Below are 18648 nucleotides of genomic sequence, written 5' to 3' on the forward strand. Positions count from 1 at the left end.
CATAAACGTTTCTCGAAGTGTAGTCGCCTAAACACGCTGGAGGACGCGCGCTGCGTGGAGGGGGCAGATGTGTTGGTGCTGCTGATGCTGCAGGGAGGGGCATGACGTCACAGGACAGACCGGGAAAAGAGGCGAATGGGGAGAAAAGAGGAGGGGGAAGGAGGAGAAGGGACGCGGCAGAGCGGGGGGAAGACGCATCAAAGGAAAACAAAGCAAAAAAAATATATATACATATATATATATAAAATCATAATAATAATGACTCCTATAATCAACACTACGCCTCTCTGCACACCATAATGGCTCCACTGTTTACCTACACAGTGTGCAATAAATGACGAGTCGCCCCACGAAGGTAATTATCATCTTTCCACTCTGCACGCCTTTTTTTCTCTTATCACGCGTGGCTGTTTGGTGGTATTCACCTTTAAGACCTTTAAATGTCCATGCCAGAAAATTCAGAGCATCATTTACGAATAATTTGGGATGAGTCAACCGACCTAAGGCTGCAAGAATAACAGCAGCAATCAGCATTTTCCTCAGATTTTTGTTGAAGTGCGACCGATTGTGATGAATTATCCCTGTACCAGTCTCTGCTAAGGGTCCATTGTGTCCGACCTTGTCTTCCTGCATGAAAAATTAAAATGGAAACAGGCGTGATGAGAGCACTGCCGCAGAGAACACTGCTGTATCAGCCGGAGAGCACATGGGCAGTGCGCACAACATGCGCACTGGGCGCAGTGCGTCCGCTCATCTCTGCAGTGTCCTCTCAGCAGCGCTGTGTCTGGAATCATCAGCTCTGCAAAACACAACTATATCATTTTTTTTCTGAACTATAAAAAAAAAAACAGTTTTGTCACGCCTCAGTTTTATATTGGTGCTGCATAAGACTCTTCTTTCATGCCACAGTGTACTCCAGCTTGAGAGAGATGTCATCTCCAGGCATGGGCACCCCCACTGACCCCCTCCTGGTCAGTCCAGGAGGGAGGTTATCCTCAGCTCAGGAAGGCCTCTGGAGGACCTCATTACCCAAGACGGCCAGCTTTCCAACATCCACCACAAGGCACCTCAGTCACAGAGCCAACAACTTCCAAAGACAGCCGAAGCGTAGGAAACTGATAAGACCCTCACCGCCTCCCCCACCTAACACGCCTTGTCCCCTGGACCAGCTGGACCTCAGCGAGCTTCCTCCTAGACGGACCTTCCGTGAGCTACTCTTTAATGGCTGCATCCTGTTTGGGATTGAGTTCAGCTACGCCATGGAAACGGCCTATGTGACACCTGTGCTTTTACAAATGGGCCTGCCGGATCAGTTCTACAGCCTGGTGTGGTTAGTTAGTCCCATTCTTGGTAAGTCAATCACTGGATTAATGTTTTTTCTATTTCAAACCAGACTGAAAATCTTTTTTTCTGTGTTTGTCTTGAAGGATTCCTTGTTCAGCCTCTAATAGGAGCATGGAGTGATCGTTGCACATCCCGATTTGGGAGGAGAAGACCCTTCATTTTTGCTCTGGCTGTAGGTGAGGGATGCTCAGATAATAACACAGAGGTCCTGCATTACACTGAATAAAGTCACAGAGCTTATGAGACAAAGGATAACATTTGAAAGGTTATAGAAAGCATGACCTATACCAGAGTTTAGGGTTTAGTCTAAATTTTTTGGTTTGTAAGGAGACCCCTGTCAGCTACAAGTCAGATTCCTGGGAAGCAGTTGTAGACTAGCAAAGAGCCAGAGAAAATAGATTAGTTTAAAAAGTGTAAGGCTCTACATGTTTTCTTGTAGCTACTAGTTCTATGAAACTCTAAATAGCCTTTTAACCAAGATAACAATACATTAATATAATAAAAACATTAATCTAGCTGTAAAAAGTATTATGTCTAATAATTTTGGCAAAACATGGTAAATTTTCTGTTTAAACAATTCATACCCTCATACCAGCTTTAAGCCTGAATGACATATCATTCTTAATTGTTGGAGAAAGTAATCTCAATATAAAAAAATGGGATAGAAATCATGCCTTTCCTGTCAGTGTTACCCCTATTTGGCTTTTTTAATGGTATCAGTCACACATTTGCGATTTAAGAATACTTTATTTATCCCAAGGGGGAGTTAAATGTGGACTGTAACATTTTTGCTCCTTTCTGTTCAATATAGGGGCTTTAGTTGGTCTATCCTTAGTTCTGAACGGTCGAGACATTGGGGGCGCCCTGGCTGACACGGCATCCAATCACAAGTGGGGCATCATCCTGACAGTTTGTGGGGTAGTTTTGATGGATTTCAGCGCCGATTCGGCTGACAACCCGAGCCACGCCTACATGATGGATGTGTGCAGCCCTGAGGATCAGGATAGAGGGCTCAACATTCATGCATTACTAGCAGGTAAGGTTTTTGTTTTTATGGTTTCTGTTGAGCTGTGTGGACTTAGTCAGAACCGTAATGACCTTTCTTCCTCATCGATTGTAATACAAGTCATGTCCCCTGGCAGATTTAGATATAAATCTATCTTTATTTATCCAATAAGTTTGTACAGGACAGGAACCCTGTAAAACACTTTTCTGGTTTTATATAATGTTAAATGAAAATGATACACAGGTGCAATAGCTCTACCCTTTTCTTTGTTCAGTGGAAAGGCTTTTATTGGGACAGAATCAATCAAACATTCCTTTTAATTAGTCAGATATTTGCAAGTCTTAAAATATTTTCTTGAGGATTTGTCTTTGACAATGAGCTCCATGTATTTCTTAGTGAATGCTCCCCTTTGTATCACCCTAATCTTTAACTTTCTTTACAGATTCTTATATTTATTCTGACAAAGAATCTGACAAAGAATCTTTAACTTTCTTTACAGATTATTTGTCAGAATAAATTTAAGACTCTGACTGGGTCACTGTGTTTTGAATAATTGTGTAGGAGTAATATATAATAAGCAGAATTTAATTGAACAACAAAATAAGTTTAAGTGAAAAAATATCTGTAACCCAGGATATGAAGAGTTTAGGCTAGGTATTGATTTACTGTTTGTGAACATTAATACAATAACTTGATATTTCACTGTTAACTTTCTTCATTAAAAAGCAAATTGAGAAAGCTAAGCTTGTGTAATGCCTCAGGCTAGGAGTAGAGACTCTCTTGCAGAGTAGTGATAAAAAGACAACAAACACCTTGAATGTGTCGATTCTTGTGTCAAAATATACTTTTTTACTCACACCTAGTTATTTTATAAATCTCTATTTAGGATATATTAACTGACAGAAGTAGGGCTGCCATACAATCAGCCCTCAGACCACCAACAGGCAACGTGGGTGAGGTGACTTGCCCAAGGACACAGTGATGGAGACTGACAGAGTGGGGCCTCAAATGGGCAACTCAATGGCACAATCTACACCTGTTTGTGATTTCAGTTGATTGTACACAGATGTTTTCAGTTTTTCCCTCAGTTATTTAAGTCCGCTCTTTCTGTTTGTCCTTTGTCTGGTATCATCTGGTATCATTCAAACTGTCGGTACAGTGGAGGCTAATAATTTGAGAGCTTTTTTCTTTAGAAAATAAAATCCCACAGTGTAACTCATTCCAAATACCACTTTTTTGCATTTAAAAAATGCAAACTTTGCTACTTAAATGTCATTGTGTGTCTAGTTCTAAACCAAAGAGGTTTAACGGTGGCTATTGCATTTTAATTTGTACACTCCTACTTAATAGTTACAGGCATCAGTCACCTTCGCCTATTTTTGGTTGAATCAACTCACTCAATAATACTCCTTGGTAGCAGGTCCTCTGCCACTTCCATAGCACCATATTTTGGCATTGCTGGGTCTGTACTTTGAAGGGGGTTGCTTAAACTGATTATGCTCTGGCAGACTGGGCTCCACAACATCTCCCTCAACCTCTGGTGTCAAGGGAGATAAAAAAAAATCCTCAACCTCATAAGATCTGTCTGTAGTGAAGCTACCAGAAGCTTGGCTAAGCTTTAATATGTTCAATATTTAACACAGTATTGACCTTTCTTTCTTATTACACAATTTCAACAGAATGAATCAGACAAAAGTTTATTCAGACTTTAGTCTTAAAAAAACTACTTATGTACAGTGTAATTTCTATAGTGGCAATTTTATCTTATGTTTCGGGTTCTAAATGTAGATAAAAATACACAAAGTTAAATGAAAGGTGATAGGACTAAACAGCTTGGCCTCTATTGGGCTGAATGTGTTGATGGCAGGTGAGACACAAAAAAGGAACTATTCTCATAACTGCTGTTTCTCAGTGTTGCACATTTCTCTCATCATTTCTGATTTCAGGGCTGGGAGGAGGATTTGGCTACATTGTTGGTGGCATTAACTGGGACCAGACACAGTTTGGAAAGTCCATGGGAGGGCAGCTGCGAGTCATATATCTGTTCACCAGCATCACTTTGGTGTTTTCCACCACCATGACTCTGATGAGCATCCCTGAGAGGCCGTTACCAAAGAGCCAACCAAACAGAAACTCCAGTAAGAACCATCTGAAAAGCCCAAGCCTCCCTCTTCCTCCTTCTCCTCCTGTTCCCCCCGGAGCCATGCTGGGGCTGGATGAGGAAGATGAGGACGGACTTTACAACTTCAGCTTTTCCAAGTCTCATCCGGGTAATTCTGACCCGTTGGCTCATTCTTGCAGCGCCAATGCACGTCTCTGCGCTGGCCTCACCAGCCCCATATCACCGTTGAGTCCCCTCACTCCAAAATATGGCAGCTTTCTAAGCAGAGATGGCTCACTCACTGGCATCAATGAGTTTGCCTCATCATTAGGAACCTCCTACATCGACAGTGTGCTTATAGACTGCTACACAGGTCAACAAACTCCACCAGCACTGGCTTCGGGCTCAACCACGATACCCCTGCCTACAGGCGACTCCCCTCCTTCTGAGGAGTCCCAACAGAAAGCAGGTAACCCTCCTGAAGGGCAATCTCAGGCTAATGGGACGTCTAATCTGGCTGCAGAGTCTCAGGAGGCAGAGGGGCATCAGACTGAGGGAGATGCCCAAACCCAAGCTGCACCTCCAGGCACAGCTGTGTCTCACCCAGGGGTCGGGCCCCACCGGGGATCCTCTGCTGGGATCCTGAAGCGACCTCAAAGCCTGGCACTGATCGAGGAGCCGACGGCAACGCAGATTGTAGCACTGGAAAACGGACGGAGAAGAACAGTTACCTTCAGCCAACAGGTTGGCATCACATTCAGACAACTGTAATCAGTCTGACAGGTACCAGTGCATTTTTTATTTAACATAACACCTGTTATTTTTCCTCTCCATCAGGTCGCAAATATTTTGCTAAACGGAGTGCGATATGAGAGCGATCTTAGTGAAAATATGGAGACAGGAGAATCCCAGTTGTCCATGAAGCTGCTGTGTATAGCCATCTACAGAATGCCTCCTTCTCTGAGGAGTTTATGCACTAATCATTTTTTAGGTGAGACTTATTGATCTACAAAAAAAAGCATCTTTGTAATGAATTTTTATATTGAGTTAATTTTTTCTGTCTGTTTTATGCATAGGTTGGTTGTCATTTGAAGGCATGCTGCTCTTCTACACCGACTTTATGGGCGAAGTTGTGTTCGAAGGAGACCCCAAAGCGCCTCATGACTCCGATGCTTACCAGCGCTACAATGCTGGCGTCAACATGGGCTGCTGGGGCATGTGCATCTATGCATTCAGTGCTGCTTTCTACTCAGGTAAACAGTCAGCTAATTTGAGATTTCTATGCAAGAAAAACAGTGATTGACTCTTGTCTCTTTTACAATTTCCAGCCATATTAGAGAAACTAGAGGAACGTTTCTCGCTACGCACTCTTTACTTTTTTGCCTACTTGGCATTTGGTTTGGGCACAGGCCTTGCAACACTCTCCACCAACCTGTACGTGGTGCTTTCGCTCTGCGTTACCTACGGCGTGCTCTTCTCCTCTTTATGTACGCTGCCTTACTCCCTACTGTGTGAATACTACCAGAGCCCTCAGGTAAATATCAACTCAGTTTTCATTTTTCTACATGCATTCAAATCTGTTGATGGAGTAACAGCATTGTCTCGAAACCCAGTTGTTCTAAGTATATCGTTCTAGTGATAGATTAGCACCTGTCAATGGCATTTCTTTTTTGTGATTTATTTGTTCTTCAGCTTTCAAACGTCGTCCAGAGATCTTTGGTAGAGTTAAGGTCCAAGACTTTGGTTAAGACTTTCCAAGACATTAATCATTCTATCCACCTGCACCATGTGACATTAAATATGACTGAAAAGCAGCACTTTTGCATAATGAAGCCTAGGGCTGGGCGATAATTCAATAACGATATATATCGATCGATATACGTGTGGCGCAATAGAAAAAAAGCAGGTCGATAAAAGTTCGATAAAAAAAACGCAGTTTTCCTTCCTTCTCATTGTAGCCTATCATGTAGGTTTATGCTAGTCGCTACTTCCTCCCAACCAATCACAATCGCGGACCCAGGCACGCCGTCATAAAGCGCCGCCCTCTCAAACCACAACACAGAGCACATGAAGATGTCGCAGCAAGGAGAGGCAGAGGAAATTGTTCCAAAGACGGGTTTTTGTAGTTCGCCAGTTTGGCAGTATTTCGGTCATGGCAAGTCAGACAAAAAACAAACCACAGTCATCTGTAAAATGTGTCGGGAACCAGTGAAAACGAAGTCTGGTAACACAACCAACTTTTTTTTTATCATCTCTCACACCCGCAGGAGTACGAGCTGTGTAGGCCCCGGCGTGCATCTGCGTCGTCCTCCGAGGAATCTTCGGGAATTTCGGGAAAATATATATATATATTTTCAGTTCTGGGCAGTTTCCCACGTACTTCTAACGATTGAGAGAAAAATGCTGAGGGGCCAGAAACTTCAAAGTAATAACTCAGGTTAAAGCAGGTTCAGCTTAGAAGAATGCGGGCGGGGGGAGGGGGGGCGTCCATTTATTTATTTGTTATATATATTTTGGTCACTTTTCTGATCACTTTAGTTTATTCTTTGTCAGTATTTAATAACATAACTCAGGTCTCTTAAGTTATTTTTCTTTAAAACAATTCTGTTATGGTTAAAAAAGTTAGTTAAATAAAGATTTAATTGGAAGTCTGTGTTTGTGTTCTTTATTAAAATGAAATCATTTAGCAATATCATAAAATGTCCAGGCAGAGCTGCACATAAAATATGGTTTCAAATCTTTTCAATAATTATCGATATCGATCAATATGCATTTTTTTTTTATCGATAAGCTTTTTTTCTATATCGCCCAGCCCTAATGAAGCCACCACCGTGCTTGAGTCATTTTTGGTTTGATACCCTTACCTCAACTGCTCCAAATCTACTTCACATCATTGTGATCAATCTGCTTAACCTTTCTATCACTTTGTTTTTTTTTCCATAACAACAAATAATTGTTTTATTTATTTCTTTAGACTACATTGGAGCAGGTATTCCTATTTAGTAAGTACCCTAATGGTGGATGGTGATGCCTACTTTCACAGTGGGCAGTAACACTGGTTTCTTTACTTCTTCTAGTTCATGACAGATTTAGGCAATGGTAGCTTGTGTGTTGGGCCTGGATATCTTACACTAATTTCCTGTCCTAAAAATGTTGCAGTTAACTGAAATCATGGCAGTATTATGAGGCCAACCACAGACTAAAACCATTGATGGATAACTCTGTTTTTTTAAATTGTCCCTCCTAAATCAAATTGCTGTTGGATGTTTAATCCACTGTCAGGCATGGTGGTGGCAGCACTATGCTAATGTGCTGTTTTGCAAAGAGACATAGTGTTCAATTTCACAAAGTACGTTAAATTGTAAAGGCTGTAGATGCTCTTACCATAATACCTTGTCTTTGAGTCCCATAACGTTCTCATAAAGCTTCCTTTCCTAACTTCCCTTGTGTGTCAGTAAAGAAATGCCCAACATAGATCTACAATACTTTTAGTCTAGAATATTTAGAGGATTATAACTTGTCTAGAAAGCTTTTTCATCATATTTAATAATAACATATCAGACTATCAGACTATCAGTAAGGAGTCTGTTTTTTCTGCAGTAACACGTTACGCTCCAACAACTTCATTTACATCCAATAAGCTGGGATTATAACTTGTATCCATGGTTTCACATAAGTACTTTAAATGTTCCTCTTCTCCCAGACATATCTTGCACCGGCAGCAATAAATGTAACTGCCTTTTGATGAAAACCATTCTCTTAAATTTCACCTGGATTTGCTGCCTCTCTAACCCTGTTGTTACTGGCTGTTGTGTGCAGGCGCCCATGACTGATGTCAAACAAAGTGGAGAGGCAGCATCTGTACATTTGAACCCCATGGGACAATAATAAACTTTTTTGTTACTGAGAGCCTTGATAATCTACTAAGCACAGTAAGAGAATGCTCTGTAGGAAAGCATAATTAGTGTCACCCTTTCATTTTCTCTATTAAAGCCTAAAGTTTAAAATTATAAATTTGGAGAGCTGAAACTGAAAGTAAATGCTATCAGGGATGTTTCCACACAACACAATCAGGTTACTATTATAAGACCTTTATTTAGACATCAGAGCGAACTAAGTATCTATGTGATACAGTGCTTAGCCAGTTAACAATTTTTTTTTCATCCAAAAACCTTTGTTAATTTCATAGGGATTTCTTGTGATACAAAACATAGAATTTTCCATGATTGCCCTAATCTCCCTAAACCCCCCAAAAAAGCCAGTGCAAACTCCCACATTAACAAACCAACGGGCACATAAAAGCTGTGGCAATTTGATCTCAGTAGAAACAAAGCTGTTCTGTGAATGACTAAAAGGTTTGCTAGAGCACATTAAAGAGCAAACAAACATCATGAAGACAAGAGAAGACAAAAGAAAGGCGAGTATAAAGAAGAGTTAGGTTAAAATTTGTATCCCAACAGTATTTAAACTGATTGGAAGAATATGGGGCTATTACAAACGTCCTTAGCAAAGGTCGTTCCACCTTAAGGGCTAGCTTTGCAGGGAGACGATTAGTCAGAGAAGAAGCTCAGGTGTTAGAATCTGTGGTCAGAGTGACTATTAGCAGTGTTCTGCACAACTCTGGCCTTTATGGAGAAAAGGAAAGTTTAAGAAAACTAATGTTGATCAACCCCCATAAAATAGTCATGTTTGCAGTTGCATGTGGAAGAAGAAGAGTGGTTAGACAGAAGCAAAATTACACTTAAATATATTAAGTTTCTTAAAACAAGCGTTTGTGTAAAACTGAAAAAATATTGTCTTCCCAGATTTAGATTGCAGAAGGCAGAATCTGGTGTGGATTACAGCAGCTGATATGAGTTCTTCTAATTAGAAACATTATGCTAATTCATACATGAAGCTGAGTGGTGAAAATGGATACATGTCTTATAATAGAGGGCTTCTGGCTGACTGAAAGCCAAGTAAAATCTATAATGAAGAGGAAAAAGAAATGCTTGTTTAACTTCACCCAATACCAAGGGTCTTCAGCTGTCGTGTTTGTTTCTGTCTTGCAGTTCTGCGGCTCGTCCGAGGAGGGGACCAGACGCGGTATGGGGGTAGACATCTCTCTCCTCAGCTGTCAGTATTTCCTGGCTCAGATCCTGGTCTCTGTGGCGATGGGACCTCTGACCTCACTGGTGGGCGGGGCTCAGGGGGTGATGTACTTTTCAAGCCTGATGTCATTCGTGGGTTGCCTGTACTCCTCCCTCTGCGTGGTGTACCAGCTGCCCCCCCCTGAGGGTGAGCCCCCCGAAAGCGAGACCCAGCCGTTATTGGCGCACATTTAACGACGCCTCTTCATTCACTTTACCTTTGCAAAAACAAAAACACACAACGGCGGTGTGCAAGTGCGTCTAACCTTATAGCCCTGATAGTGACAGACACACTGCACATCGTGCCACACACTGTTTCAGCACAGCTCCATAGATTTGCCACTAATCAGCAATGCTCTCTCAGAGCCAGACAGACAGACATTGGCCACAACTCTAACAAGCTTACACATGACCAGTGTGTTCATACAGTGTGTGTGCCCATGCTTTTTTCTCACCTTTCTGCAAAAGAATGTGACTTCTCTTTGAATGTGTGTGTGTGTGACTGAGCTGAACTCTGTCTGATTGTTCGCTGCATCATTTTTTTCCTGCTAGTTTGTGTGTTTGTCTTTAGGATAGCAGTGTGAATCACTTTGTGTAAGCTAACCACAGTTTTCCCCCCCTTTTTCCTTCCTTTGATCAGTTGCCTAACATCTGCATGAGCTGTGCAGGGTGGTTCTTCAAAGCTTTTTGTTCAGTTTGTTTTTGCTAACAAGGCCAAAGGAATGTCTACCTGCCTGTTTCTCTGAGTTACAGTACTTGTACCACACCTTAGCAGAATTTCTTCCCCAAAAAGTGGAACCAGTGGCTGTTCAAACTGCTAAAATTTACATTAATCCAAGAGCTTTTACAGGAAAACGTACATAACATTCACTGGAATATGGAGTACAGTAGTGACCGAAGGTTTTGTGACTGACAAACCTCACTGCTTCAGTGTAGTTTGATCCTTTAGTCCAATTCTTCTGTTGTTTGATGAGTGTCAACATTTTAGTGTTTAACTTGATGTTGACAGTGCTGACAAATAAGATAAACATACAGAATAGAGAATCTAAAGCTATATGCAATATAAAACATACAATATACTATATACAATATGTAGCTATATACTATATACACAGTAGACTTTGTTTTATCTAACGCAGGAGGTCTGAAGATGCTACCTTAGTGTAGCTTCTAGGTCCTGAACAGGGGAAGAAGAGAGGCAGTGTCAGTGTCACGGGGATCTCTGTGCCTTGTTAGTAAGGCTGGTAGCGGATGGGAAGAAACTGTTCTTGTGGCGTGAGGTTTTGGTCCCGATGGACCGCATCCTCCTGCCAGAGGCAAATGTTTGAAATTGTTTGTGGCTGGGGTGTGAGGGATCAGCCCTACACGCCTCAGAGTCCTGGAGGCGTACAGGTCCTGGAGAGACGGAAAATTTGCCTTGTGAAACAGTTTTCTGTTAAACTACATTAATGGCTTAGTTTTTAGGGCAAAATGTGTGCAACATTCACTCTTTCCCTGTGTGAAAAGTAGTGTTGAGCTGATGCCTTTTTTTTTGGCCCCGATACCAATACCCAATACCTAGCTGTGCAGTATTGTTCGATAACGATACCATACAGATACAGTCTATTTGAAATCAATGTTTGTGTGTATATATGAAAAACTGCATACTACTTGGATGTAAAATAATTGGCTTTGTCAAGCTGCTTCTTACCTTAGTGAAGCCGGAAAAAGACTAATACAAAGTGAATCCAGTAGAACTTTTTATTGCCTACCTGGAATGGGTGACATTAGTTGAATAATCTTTTGGCTCTCAAAATGGCATTGGGGCTCTATTTGTTGATACTGGCAGATACCTATGCCACCACTTTAGTGCTGGATCGGGGCCCTGCCCGATACTGGTATCGGTATTGGTGCAACACTAGAGAAGATATGTTTTTTTTAAAGTCCTGAATATGTATTTTTCAGACAGTGTACCCTTAAGTAAACTCTAGTTTGTTTTTGTATAGCAAGCCAGCCAGCCCTTGTTGTATCTCTATGAAATTGATAACCTCTTTGCCCCCTTCGTTCAATAGTTCAAAACTAACCGCTTGTGCAGAAACCCTAAAAACTATTCATTGCCATTCCTAATCAAGCTCTGTCCTGGTGGTAATCAAGTATCTTTCTTGATGCTCAAAGCTCACTGTGCTTGATGAAAAACTCAAACCTTGTCGCTGCCACCCGTAAACAAGCTCTGCACTGAAAGTCACTGTTTCTATTTTTAAAGTGCCTTGATACGAAATTTGTTGTGGATTGGTGCTTTTTAAATAAACTGGACATGATTAAAGCCAGTTAAACTGAAAATCAATGCAACCTGGGAGTGGTTGTCCAATTGTACAGTTGATGTTCATAAATGCCGTGATGCAACAAGACAGAAATGATTACTGGACTTCAGTCGCTAAGAACAGTAAATGAGGGTCCAAAGCTTCTGGACAGGACTAGTTTGTTTTAGGATGGTTCAGCACCGTGCCTTGAAACATTGGTAATTGACAGAATGGCTCAGCGTTTTTTTTTTAAAGTTCTTTAAAGGATGGTCCTGGCTCTTGATTGGGCTCATTAACCCCTTTTGATGCAAAGCAGTGACAACATTTGCTTTCAGATTAACAAGTTAAAGTACCACTAACTTTTTTTTAAGCAAAGGTTTTGCTTCTATAATTAAATCAAAAACTCAAAATTATGTCTTGAATAACATTTGTCTCCCAGCAAACAAAAAGGTCATCATTACAAATGCTGCAGGGATCCTAAACATTGTCAATTAGGTTTTTGAGATTTCACTCAATTTAATCAACATTTATTATCTTTGTTATCTCCATTTTAAATTTTATAACATTCTAGACTCAAAGAAAATTGCCAGAACACTGAAGCAGTCAAGTTGCAGTCAGTCCTAAAACCTTTTGTCACAACTGTATGCTTTCCCATTTTCACTGTGCATTTTAGCAGAAAATACAAACATCTCTCCCAATCTAGTTTAAAATTAGCACTGGTTCACTATATTTTGAGTCAATGCTCCAGCTAAAAAATGGAGTCATCAGATGACACACGCTACTTTACCAGAAACAGAGAATAGAGTAGTGGGTCCTCGTTAAACCACGTCACAGATCTCTGAGCCGACAACGTACTCCTGGCCATTCCATTGTAATAATGACAGTGATTCTTGTCATTGTCAGGAAGAGGAGAAGTTGAAACTGGGGTGTGAAACCAAGCAAAACAGAGGAACGGCAAACAGAGAGAAGACTCATGTGGACTGTTGGACGGACGGCGTTAAAAATACGACTATGGGGATTTGCAGAGCCAGCAGCGATTCCTCTTTGTCATCTTTAGGGTGCATGCTTTAAATAGTAGGCTTCTTCTCCACCGTGCTAAGACCATCATTTCTGTAGAAAGAGAACCTCTCGGTTGTCTGCAAAGTTCTTCACTGGAAGTTGTTCATCCCCTTTAGATTTTGAATAACTCATCCATCTATCAAAAAACATTTCATCTATTGTTGAATCTGCTGTACCCATGCAAGCTATTCATGAATCAAAAACTATCGTAATGTAGAGCCTTTTATTTTGACGGCTCCACCGAGCTCCTCATTCTTGAGGCGCCTCTGCAGAATGTTAGTAATTGCCTACTATTAAAGCCTCCTGGACTGACCGGATGTCCGACCACGCTGACGTTTCTTAGGAAACAATAACTGTATGGATCTCGCTGTTGCAGCTTGCTTGAAGAGGAAATCGGACACACTTTGTGTTATATGGTACCTCCTTACTGCTCAATATTAGCATCAATGTAAAAGCTACTTTTATTCAGGGCTAAGTTTAAACTAAAATGATAATTTTTGCGACTTTTGACTCCTGTGTTGATTATTTTTGCACCATGAATCAATTCAAATGGTAAAACTATCATTCACTAGTGACATATTTGTAGCTTCAGTCGTCTTTTATGAATACCGTATTTTCCGGAGTATAAGCCGCTACTATTCCCCCACAATTTGAACCATACTGCTTTATATAAAGGTGTGGCTTTTCTGTGGATTTCTCCTAAGAGCCAGGGAGCGGAAATAAAAGTTGGAAATCGAAGGAGGGGCCAATTTTCATTTAGCACAGGCTAGCAGCTGGCAAGACAGAGAACAAATGTTCCAGATTCACACATTTGCCAAATTAAAGCAGTCAAACCAATGAAGAGACTGCGCAACTCAAGCAGAGCTGAAATAAAGAGCTAAAGAAGCCCAAACTTTTGTTAGCTCTTATTGCCGCAAGCCAACCAAGTAACAGGAGATGGTATTCTTTGGCCCTGTAGGGGTGATATGTAGAGCTCTACCTACAAGTTTGGTGGGGGACAGTTCAGTAGATATCAGTGGCTTTTAGTCAAGTGCAGCTCATACACACTGCTTAAAAATAAAAGGAACACTCAATTAACATATCCTAGATCTGAATTAAATACTTTGTTCTGTATAAAGTTGAATGTGCTGGCATTCAAAATCACACAAGAAAAAAAATCTATGTATATCAGATGTAATTACCAGTGGAGGACTTGATCATACCCAACATCTGTTTGGCATCCACATCCTAGATCTGAGGTTTGTTTTATATTTTGAATTAGCCAGCTATCATGTAACACCTGCTGACATTTTTTCAGTATTCATTGGGATCGTCTGCCACAAAAGGTGATGGCTGAAGAAGCGGACAGCTCAGAGTGCCATTTCAGAGCAGTGTTAAGGAAGTTTTTATACAACACTTCATGCAAAAGGCAACTCAACCAAGTGTTCAAACTATATTGCCAGGATGTACAAATTCTGCATTAGAAACCCTATAAACTGGTATATTTAGATTTGCAAAGAAACTGGAATTCAGGCTTCAAACAGCAAAATCATAAAATCATAATTCACAAATCCATTTTGGATAACTGATAAGTTTTAAATGCATCAACCCAATAAAAACATCTGGGTCTTTAACAGGCCTCTAGAGCTGGAGGATTTAGCCATTTCCCTACATGGGGTCAAGATGTTTCTATTTTCTACAGACTAATAGGTCCAGACTAGTTTTGAGGAGTCTGTATTTCACCATTTCTACTTTAAATTCTTTTCTACACCACATGGGGGAGCCATAGAAGAGCAGCAAACCAGTGCATCATGTTCCATTACCAAGTGAGAAAAATTATCCCTGCTACTTCTTGCCTCCATCCAAGTCAGCCATTTTCCATATTGAAGACACAAAATGGGTCAAGTGACATCACGTTTTATAAGTAGTAATTTCAGAAAAAGTCACCTACTAACAGAGATAAAACAGACACTTAAGTAAAAAGACAAATTTATTTCTTACTCAGAATATACAAAGCAGTGGCTGAAGTAACCAAATGCCATTCTGGTTATGAAAAAGGCGATCTACACAGAAGTGGGCTACTCAACCATAACAAAACTCGTTGAAAATGCAAAAAAAAAAAAAAAAAAAAAAAATCCAAGTATAAATGGTACAAACTTGCGTGGAATGCATACAGAACAAATGACCAAAGCTTTAAGATTTAAGAGGGGTTAATTAACATTGCAAACTCCTGCCTCCACAGAATAAAATGGTTACACAATCAGTGGAGGTGTAAGAGAGCCCCTTTACTCATTTGCACCATCTATTATGTTAAACAGGTCAGGCAGGAATTAAGTAGCAGCTTAACACAAAAATTGACACCTCAACTAATAATGCCGACAACTGTCTATTATCCCCTGCTTAAAACTTATCTTTGGTCTTTTTTTTTTTATGTATCTGAGAGGTCAAAAATGAGCCTTGAGGGTGAGCAGCTGCCTGTATGTATGAAACACCTGGTCAACACTTCCACAGAGATTGTGCTTCTAACATATACTGATGTGAAACGTCAGGAAATGAAAAAACTGATCTTATGGCGTGGCCCAACTTGAACAAGTAGGAAAAAAAAGTTCATTTCAAGACCAATAAATAACATTTCATAAAAAAGAAGTATGCAGGGCCACTACATTTCAAAAGACTCCAGTGCAATGTGAAAACATGGGAGCAACCAAAAGGAAAATCTCTTTCGAAAAACATAGAAAGCACAAGCTCTACAAAATGTTGTTGACCAGGCTGGTAGGACAGTGCCGCAAACAAGTAGCAGGGTAAAGACTTAAGCCTCCACATCTGCCTCTTTTGAATCTCCATTCTCCTCTGTCTTCTGCTTCTTTGTCTCAGTTTTGTCCTGAAAGGAAACAAAATCAATTAAATAGAGCCAGAGAAATCACCAGATTCGTCATATTAATTCCAATTCAGCCTCACCTCCTCCTCTTCAGCTGTGCGCTTCACAGGCTGTGCATCAGTCTCCTCAGCAGGGGGCGCCGCCTCCTCTTTTTCTGCAAAGACAGGGATGTCAAACCATAAATTGAGTCTTTACAACCTATATTCAGGTAGCACTTAAGGGTGAACACTAATCGGAATTATTGCATCAAGGGCAAAAAGGAATATTTCACTTGCAACCTGAGAGCATTAAAAATTAAAAAAGTGCAACATACCATCTCCATTCTTTTGCTCCTCCTCTGTAGTTTCTTCTTTTTTGTCACTGTGCTCAGCACCATTCTATAAAAAAAGAAATTAAAGGGAATTTAAAACGTGGATGAATTGATGAGCAAAAAGTGTCATTTAGATCACTAAAAAAAGGGGAAGTGTATGGAGGTCTTGTTACCTCCCAGGAGGATTAACTAGGAAGCTGTGAGGCACTAGAGGGGCAAATGGATGCGTCTAAAGGAGCTGTAACATCTGTGCCATTTCACAACCCAAACAAAGCTATAAAGTGGAAGGAGCAGCTGAGCAGGAGGGGGGAGCGGGGCGTGCAGCGACACCTGCACACCGAGGGGCGCTAAGACAAAAGGCCACGCGGCGGCGGCAGACTCACTGTGCCATTGGCAGGTGCGTCCCCGCTTTCGTTCGTCTTCTCCTCCTCCGCTTCTACTTCTTTCTTCTCCTTCAGCTCCTACAAAAAAAAGCTCAGTTAGTATTCGCTAAAAAAAAAAAAAAAGAAAAGAAAGTACACTCCATATATACATTGCTTCAACGCCATTAACGAAGCTGGTTTACAACACAAGAACGACGTGCTAAATAACTTTAGAAAAAGAGCGTTTCAGTTCCCATGCCGCGCAATGTGAACGCGCTTCGGCTTCCCGCCCACAGCAGCTCCGCTTCACCAGCTGCATCATTTCAGCCGCTTTGTCTCCTCGAAGCGAAACATGTTAGCGCATTTTTTTAAACTAACAGGTAAAACCACGGTTTTTCCATAACCTCAAATCGACAACAGAAACCCCCCGTAGAGCACTGGCGTCGAAAAACTAATTTCCAGGCAATATTAATTTAGATAATCTACCTTTGGTTTAGTAGATTCACGTTGCCTCGACTTAAATCGAGCAATTTTCTCACTAATTATTCACTAATTAACCTTCTAAGCCAAATTCTGTTAAACTACTCAAAGCCAAAAAGAAAGTTAGTTTAATCTTTTTAAACGTGATACCTCGAGGAAGAAATACAAAGTAAATAAGACGCACCTTGGCTGTAACCTCTGTGGTGGCGGTTGTATCAACAGCTGTATCGGCCATGGCTAGTTTAAGTGGACTATTTTATATAAATAGAATCCTTTTGAAATTCTCTCCGTATCGTTGTCTTCGTGTGCTTAGCTCCAAAGACACAGAGAGAAATGATGTCTTCCCCTCAGATTTTCTCTGGGTCTCGTTGAAAATCCACTCTCGTTGGACGCCACGGCTCGATCTCCAACTTGATTGGCTGAGGTCAACAATTGCGGGCATCGATTGGATGAATGTCATGTCAATCAGATGTAACTCCCGCCTTCCGACTATCGCGTCACTGATTGGTCGATTGTTTTTAACACGGTGTTGTATATTTTTTGACCTAACATTGCAAAAATATATATTTTTTTATGTTTAAATGCAAACAATGGATTGAAATGAAGAGCTACTGAACTCATGATAGTAAATATATATTCTACATCTCCGTTTTAAGTGTATATTACTGAGGTAAGTATTTCCACCACATGGCCACAGGCAACATCTTTTGTCTAAGCGGTTTGTTCTGCAGAAATAAGGTGTCAAATTACACACAAAAACGGAATAGTGTGACGGTGTGAATAACTGGTGGCCACACCTCTTTTCCTTATTTAACTCTTCGAATCTGCACCAGATTAAGTGGCTTTATACTTTCTGCAAGAACAGACCATTGCTCATCCAACACAAATAAGCAGAACTTTTACACCTTCAATTTATTAAAAGGAAATTAATCTTGTAATCTGGAGGATTGACATCCTCTAAAAAAGTTAAAGTAGTTAGCATGCATTTAGTCTAGCAACTTTAACTTTACAATAAATTGATTGTTTCTGTTTTTACAGCTTGAGTTTATTTCTAAATATCTCTTGGTTAACAGTGATCAGATGTTCTATTGTAAATAAAAAATGAATAATGGATGAACAATCATATTATTTGTAAATTTGTTAGGAAACTAGTCCAAAGGTCTGGAGAGAAGCCTCATAAAATGTTCTTTTTTCTCCTGTAAATATTCAGTGTACTTTCTAAATTGAAGGTACACAAGAATCTTTTTTGACACAAGGATTTTGTACTAAGGCAAGGCAAGGGTACTTGCATTGCACATTTCAGTACAGACAGGTGAAAGTATTTTACATGATTAAACAGTGAAAAAGAAGGAGCATAGAATCTGAATAAAAGCAGGTAGTAAAGTAAATAAAACAGTTGGACCACAAACTTAGACCAATTAAACCTCAGTTAACAGTTTAACTTTAACAGTCTAAGGCAGATCTAAACAAATTTGTTTTTAACTTTGATATAAAGGAACTCAGCTTTCAGCACTTTTACAGTCTTCTGAATTCATTCCAGATAAGTGGAGAATAGGAACAAAATATTGCTTCTCCATGTTTGGTCCTGATATTGGGTGGACAGAGTAGACTGGAACTAGAAGACCTGAATGGTCTGGGAGGTTGATACACTGAAAACAATTCTGTTATGTATTTAGATGCTGATCCATTTAGTGATTTATAGACTAACCGAAGGGTTTTAA

The 18648-nt window shown here is 40.5% G+C and overlaps 2 protein-coding genes across 3 annotated transcripts; one reads left to right on the plus strand and one right to left on the minus strand.

Moving 5' to 3' along the window:
- The first annotated feature begins 130 nt into the window (after nucleotides 1–130).
- Nucleotides 131–13473, plus strand: slc45a1 (solute carrier family 45 member 1). Of its 2 annotated transcripts, XM_015379193.1 has the most exons (10): nucleotides 131–355; nucleotides 910–1350; nucleotides 1428–1520; nucleotides 2156–2380; nucleotides 4297–5195; nucleotides 5289–5442; nucleotides 5528–5704; nucleotides 5780–5985; nucleotides 9503–9728; nucleotides 12763–13473. In XM_015379193.1, exons 2-10 carry the CDS (start codon nucleotides 930–932, stop codon nucleotides 12789–12791), a joined length of 2430 nt encoding a protein of 809 aa, XP_015234679.1. In that variant the 5' UTR covers nucleotides 131–355; nucleotides 910–929; the 3' UTR covers nucleotides 12792–13473. The 2 variants fall into 2 exon arrangements, with proteins under 2 accessions (XP_015234679.1, XP_015234678.1); XM_015379192.1 differs by lacking the exon at nucleotides 12763–13473 and having other exon boundaries at nucleotides 9503–11125.
- Nucleotides 13474–15327: 1854 nt separating this feature from the next.
- On the minus strand, nucleotides 15328–17303 carry LOC107087548 (prothymosin alpha-like). The gene is made up of 5 exons (XM_015379194.1): nucleotides 17112–17303; nucleotides 16469–16546; nucleotides 16089–16152; nucleotides 15856–15929; nucleotides 15328–15778 (listed from the first exon to the last, which is right to left on the minus strand). Exons 1-5 carry the CDS (start codon nucleotides 17160–17162, stop codon nucleotides 15707–15709), a joined length of 339 nt encoding a protein of 112 aa, XP_015234680.1. The 5' UTR covers nucleotides 17163–17303; the 3' UTR covers nucleotides 15328–15706.
- Between the last annotated feature and the right edge of the window lie 1345 nt (nucleotides 17304–18648).

Source organism: Cyprinodon variegatus, unplaced genomic scaffold, assembly GCF_000732505.1.
Source record: "Cyprinodon variegatus isolate N-32 unplaced genomic scaffold, C_variegatus-1.0 Scaffold186, whole genome shotgun sequence".
Taxonomy (NCBI): domain Eukaryota; kingdom Metazoa; phylum Chordata; class Actinopteri; order Cyprinodontiformes; family Cyprinodontidae; genus Cyprinodon; species Cyprinodon variegatus.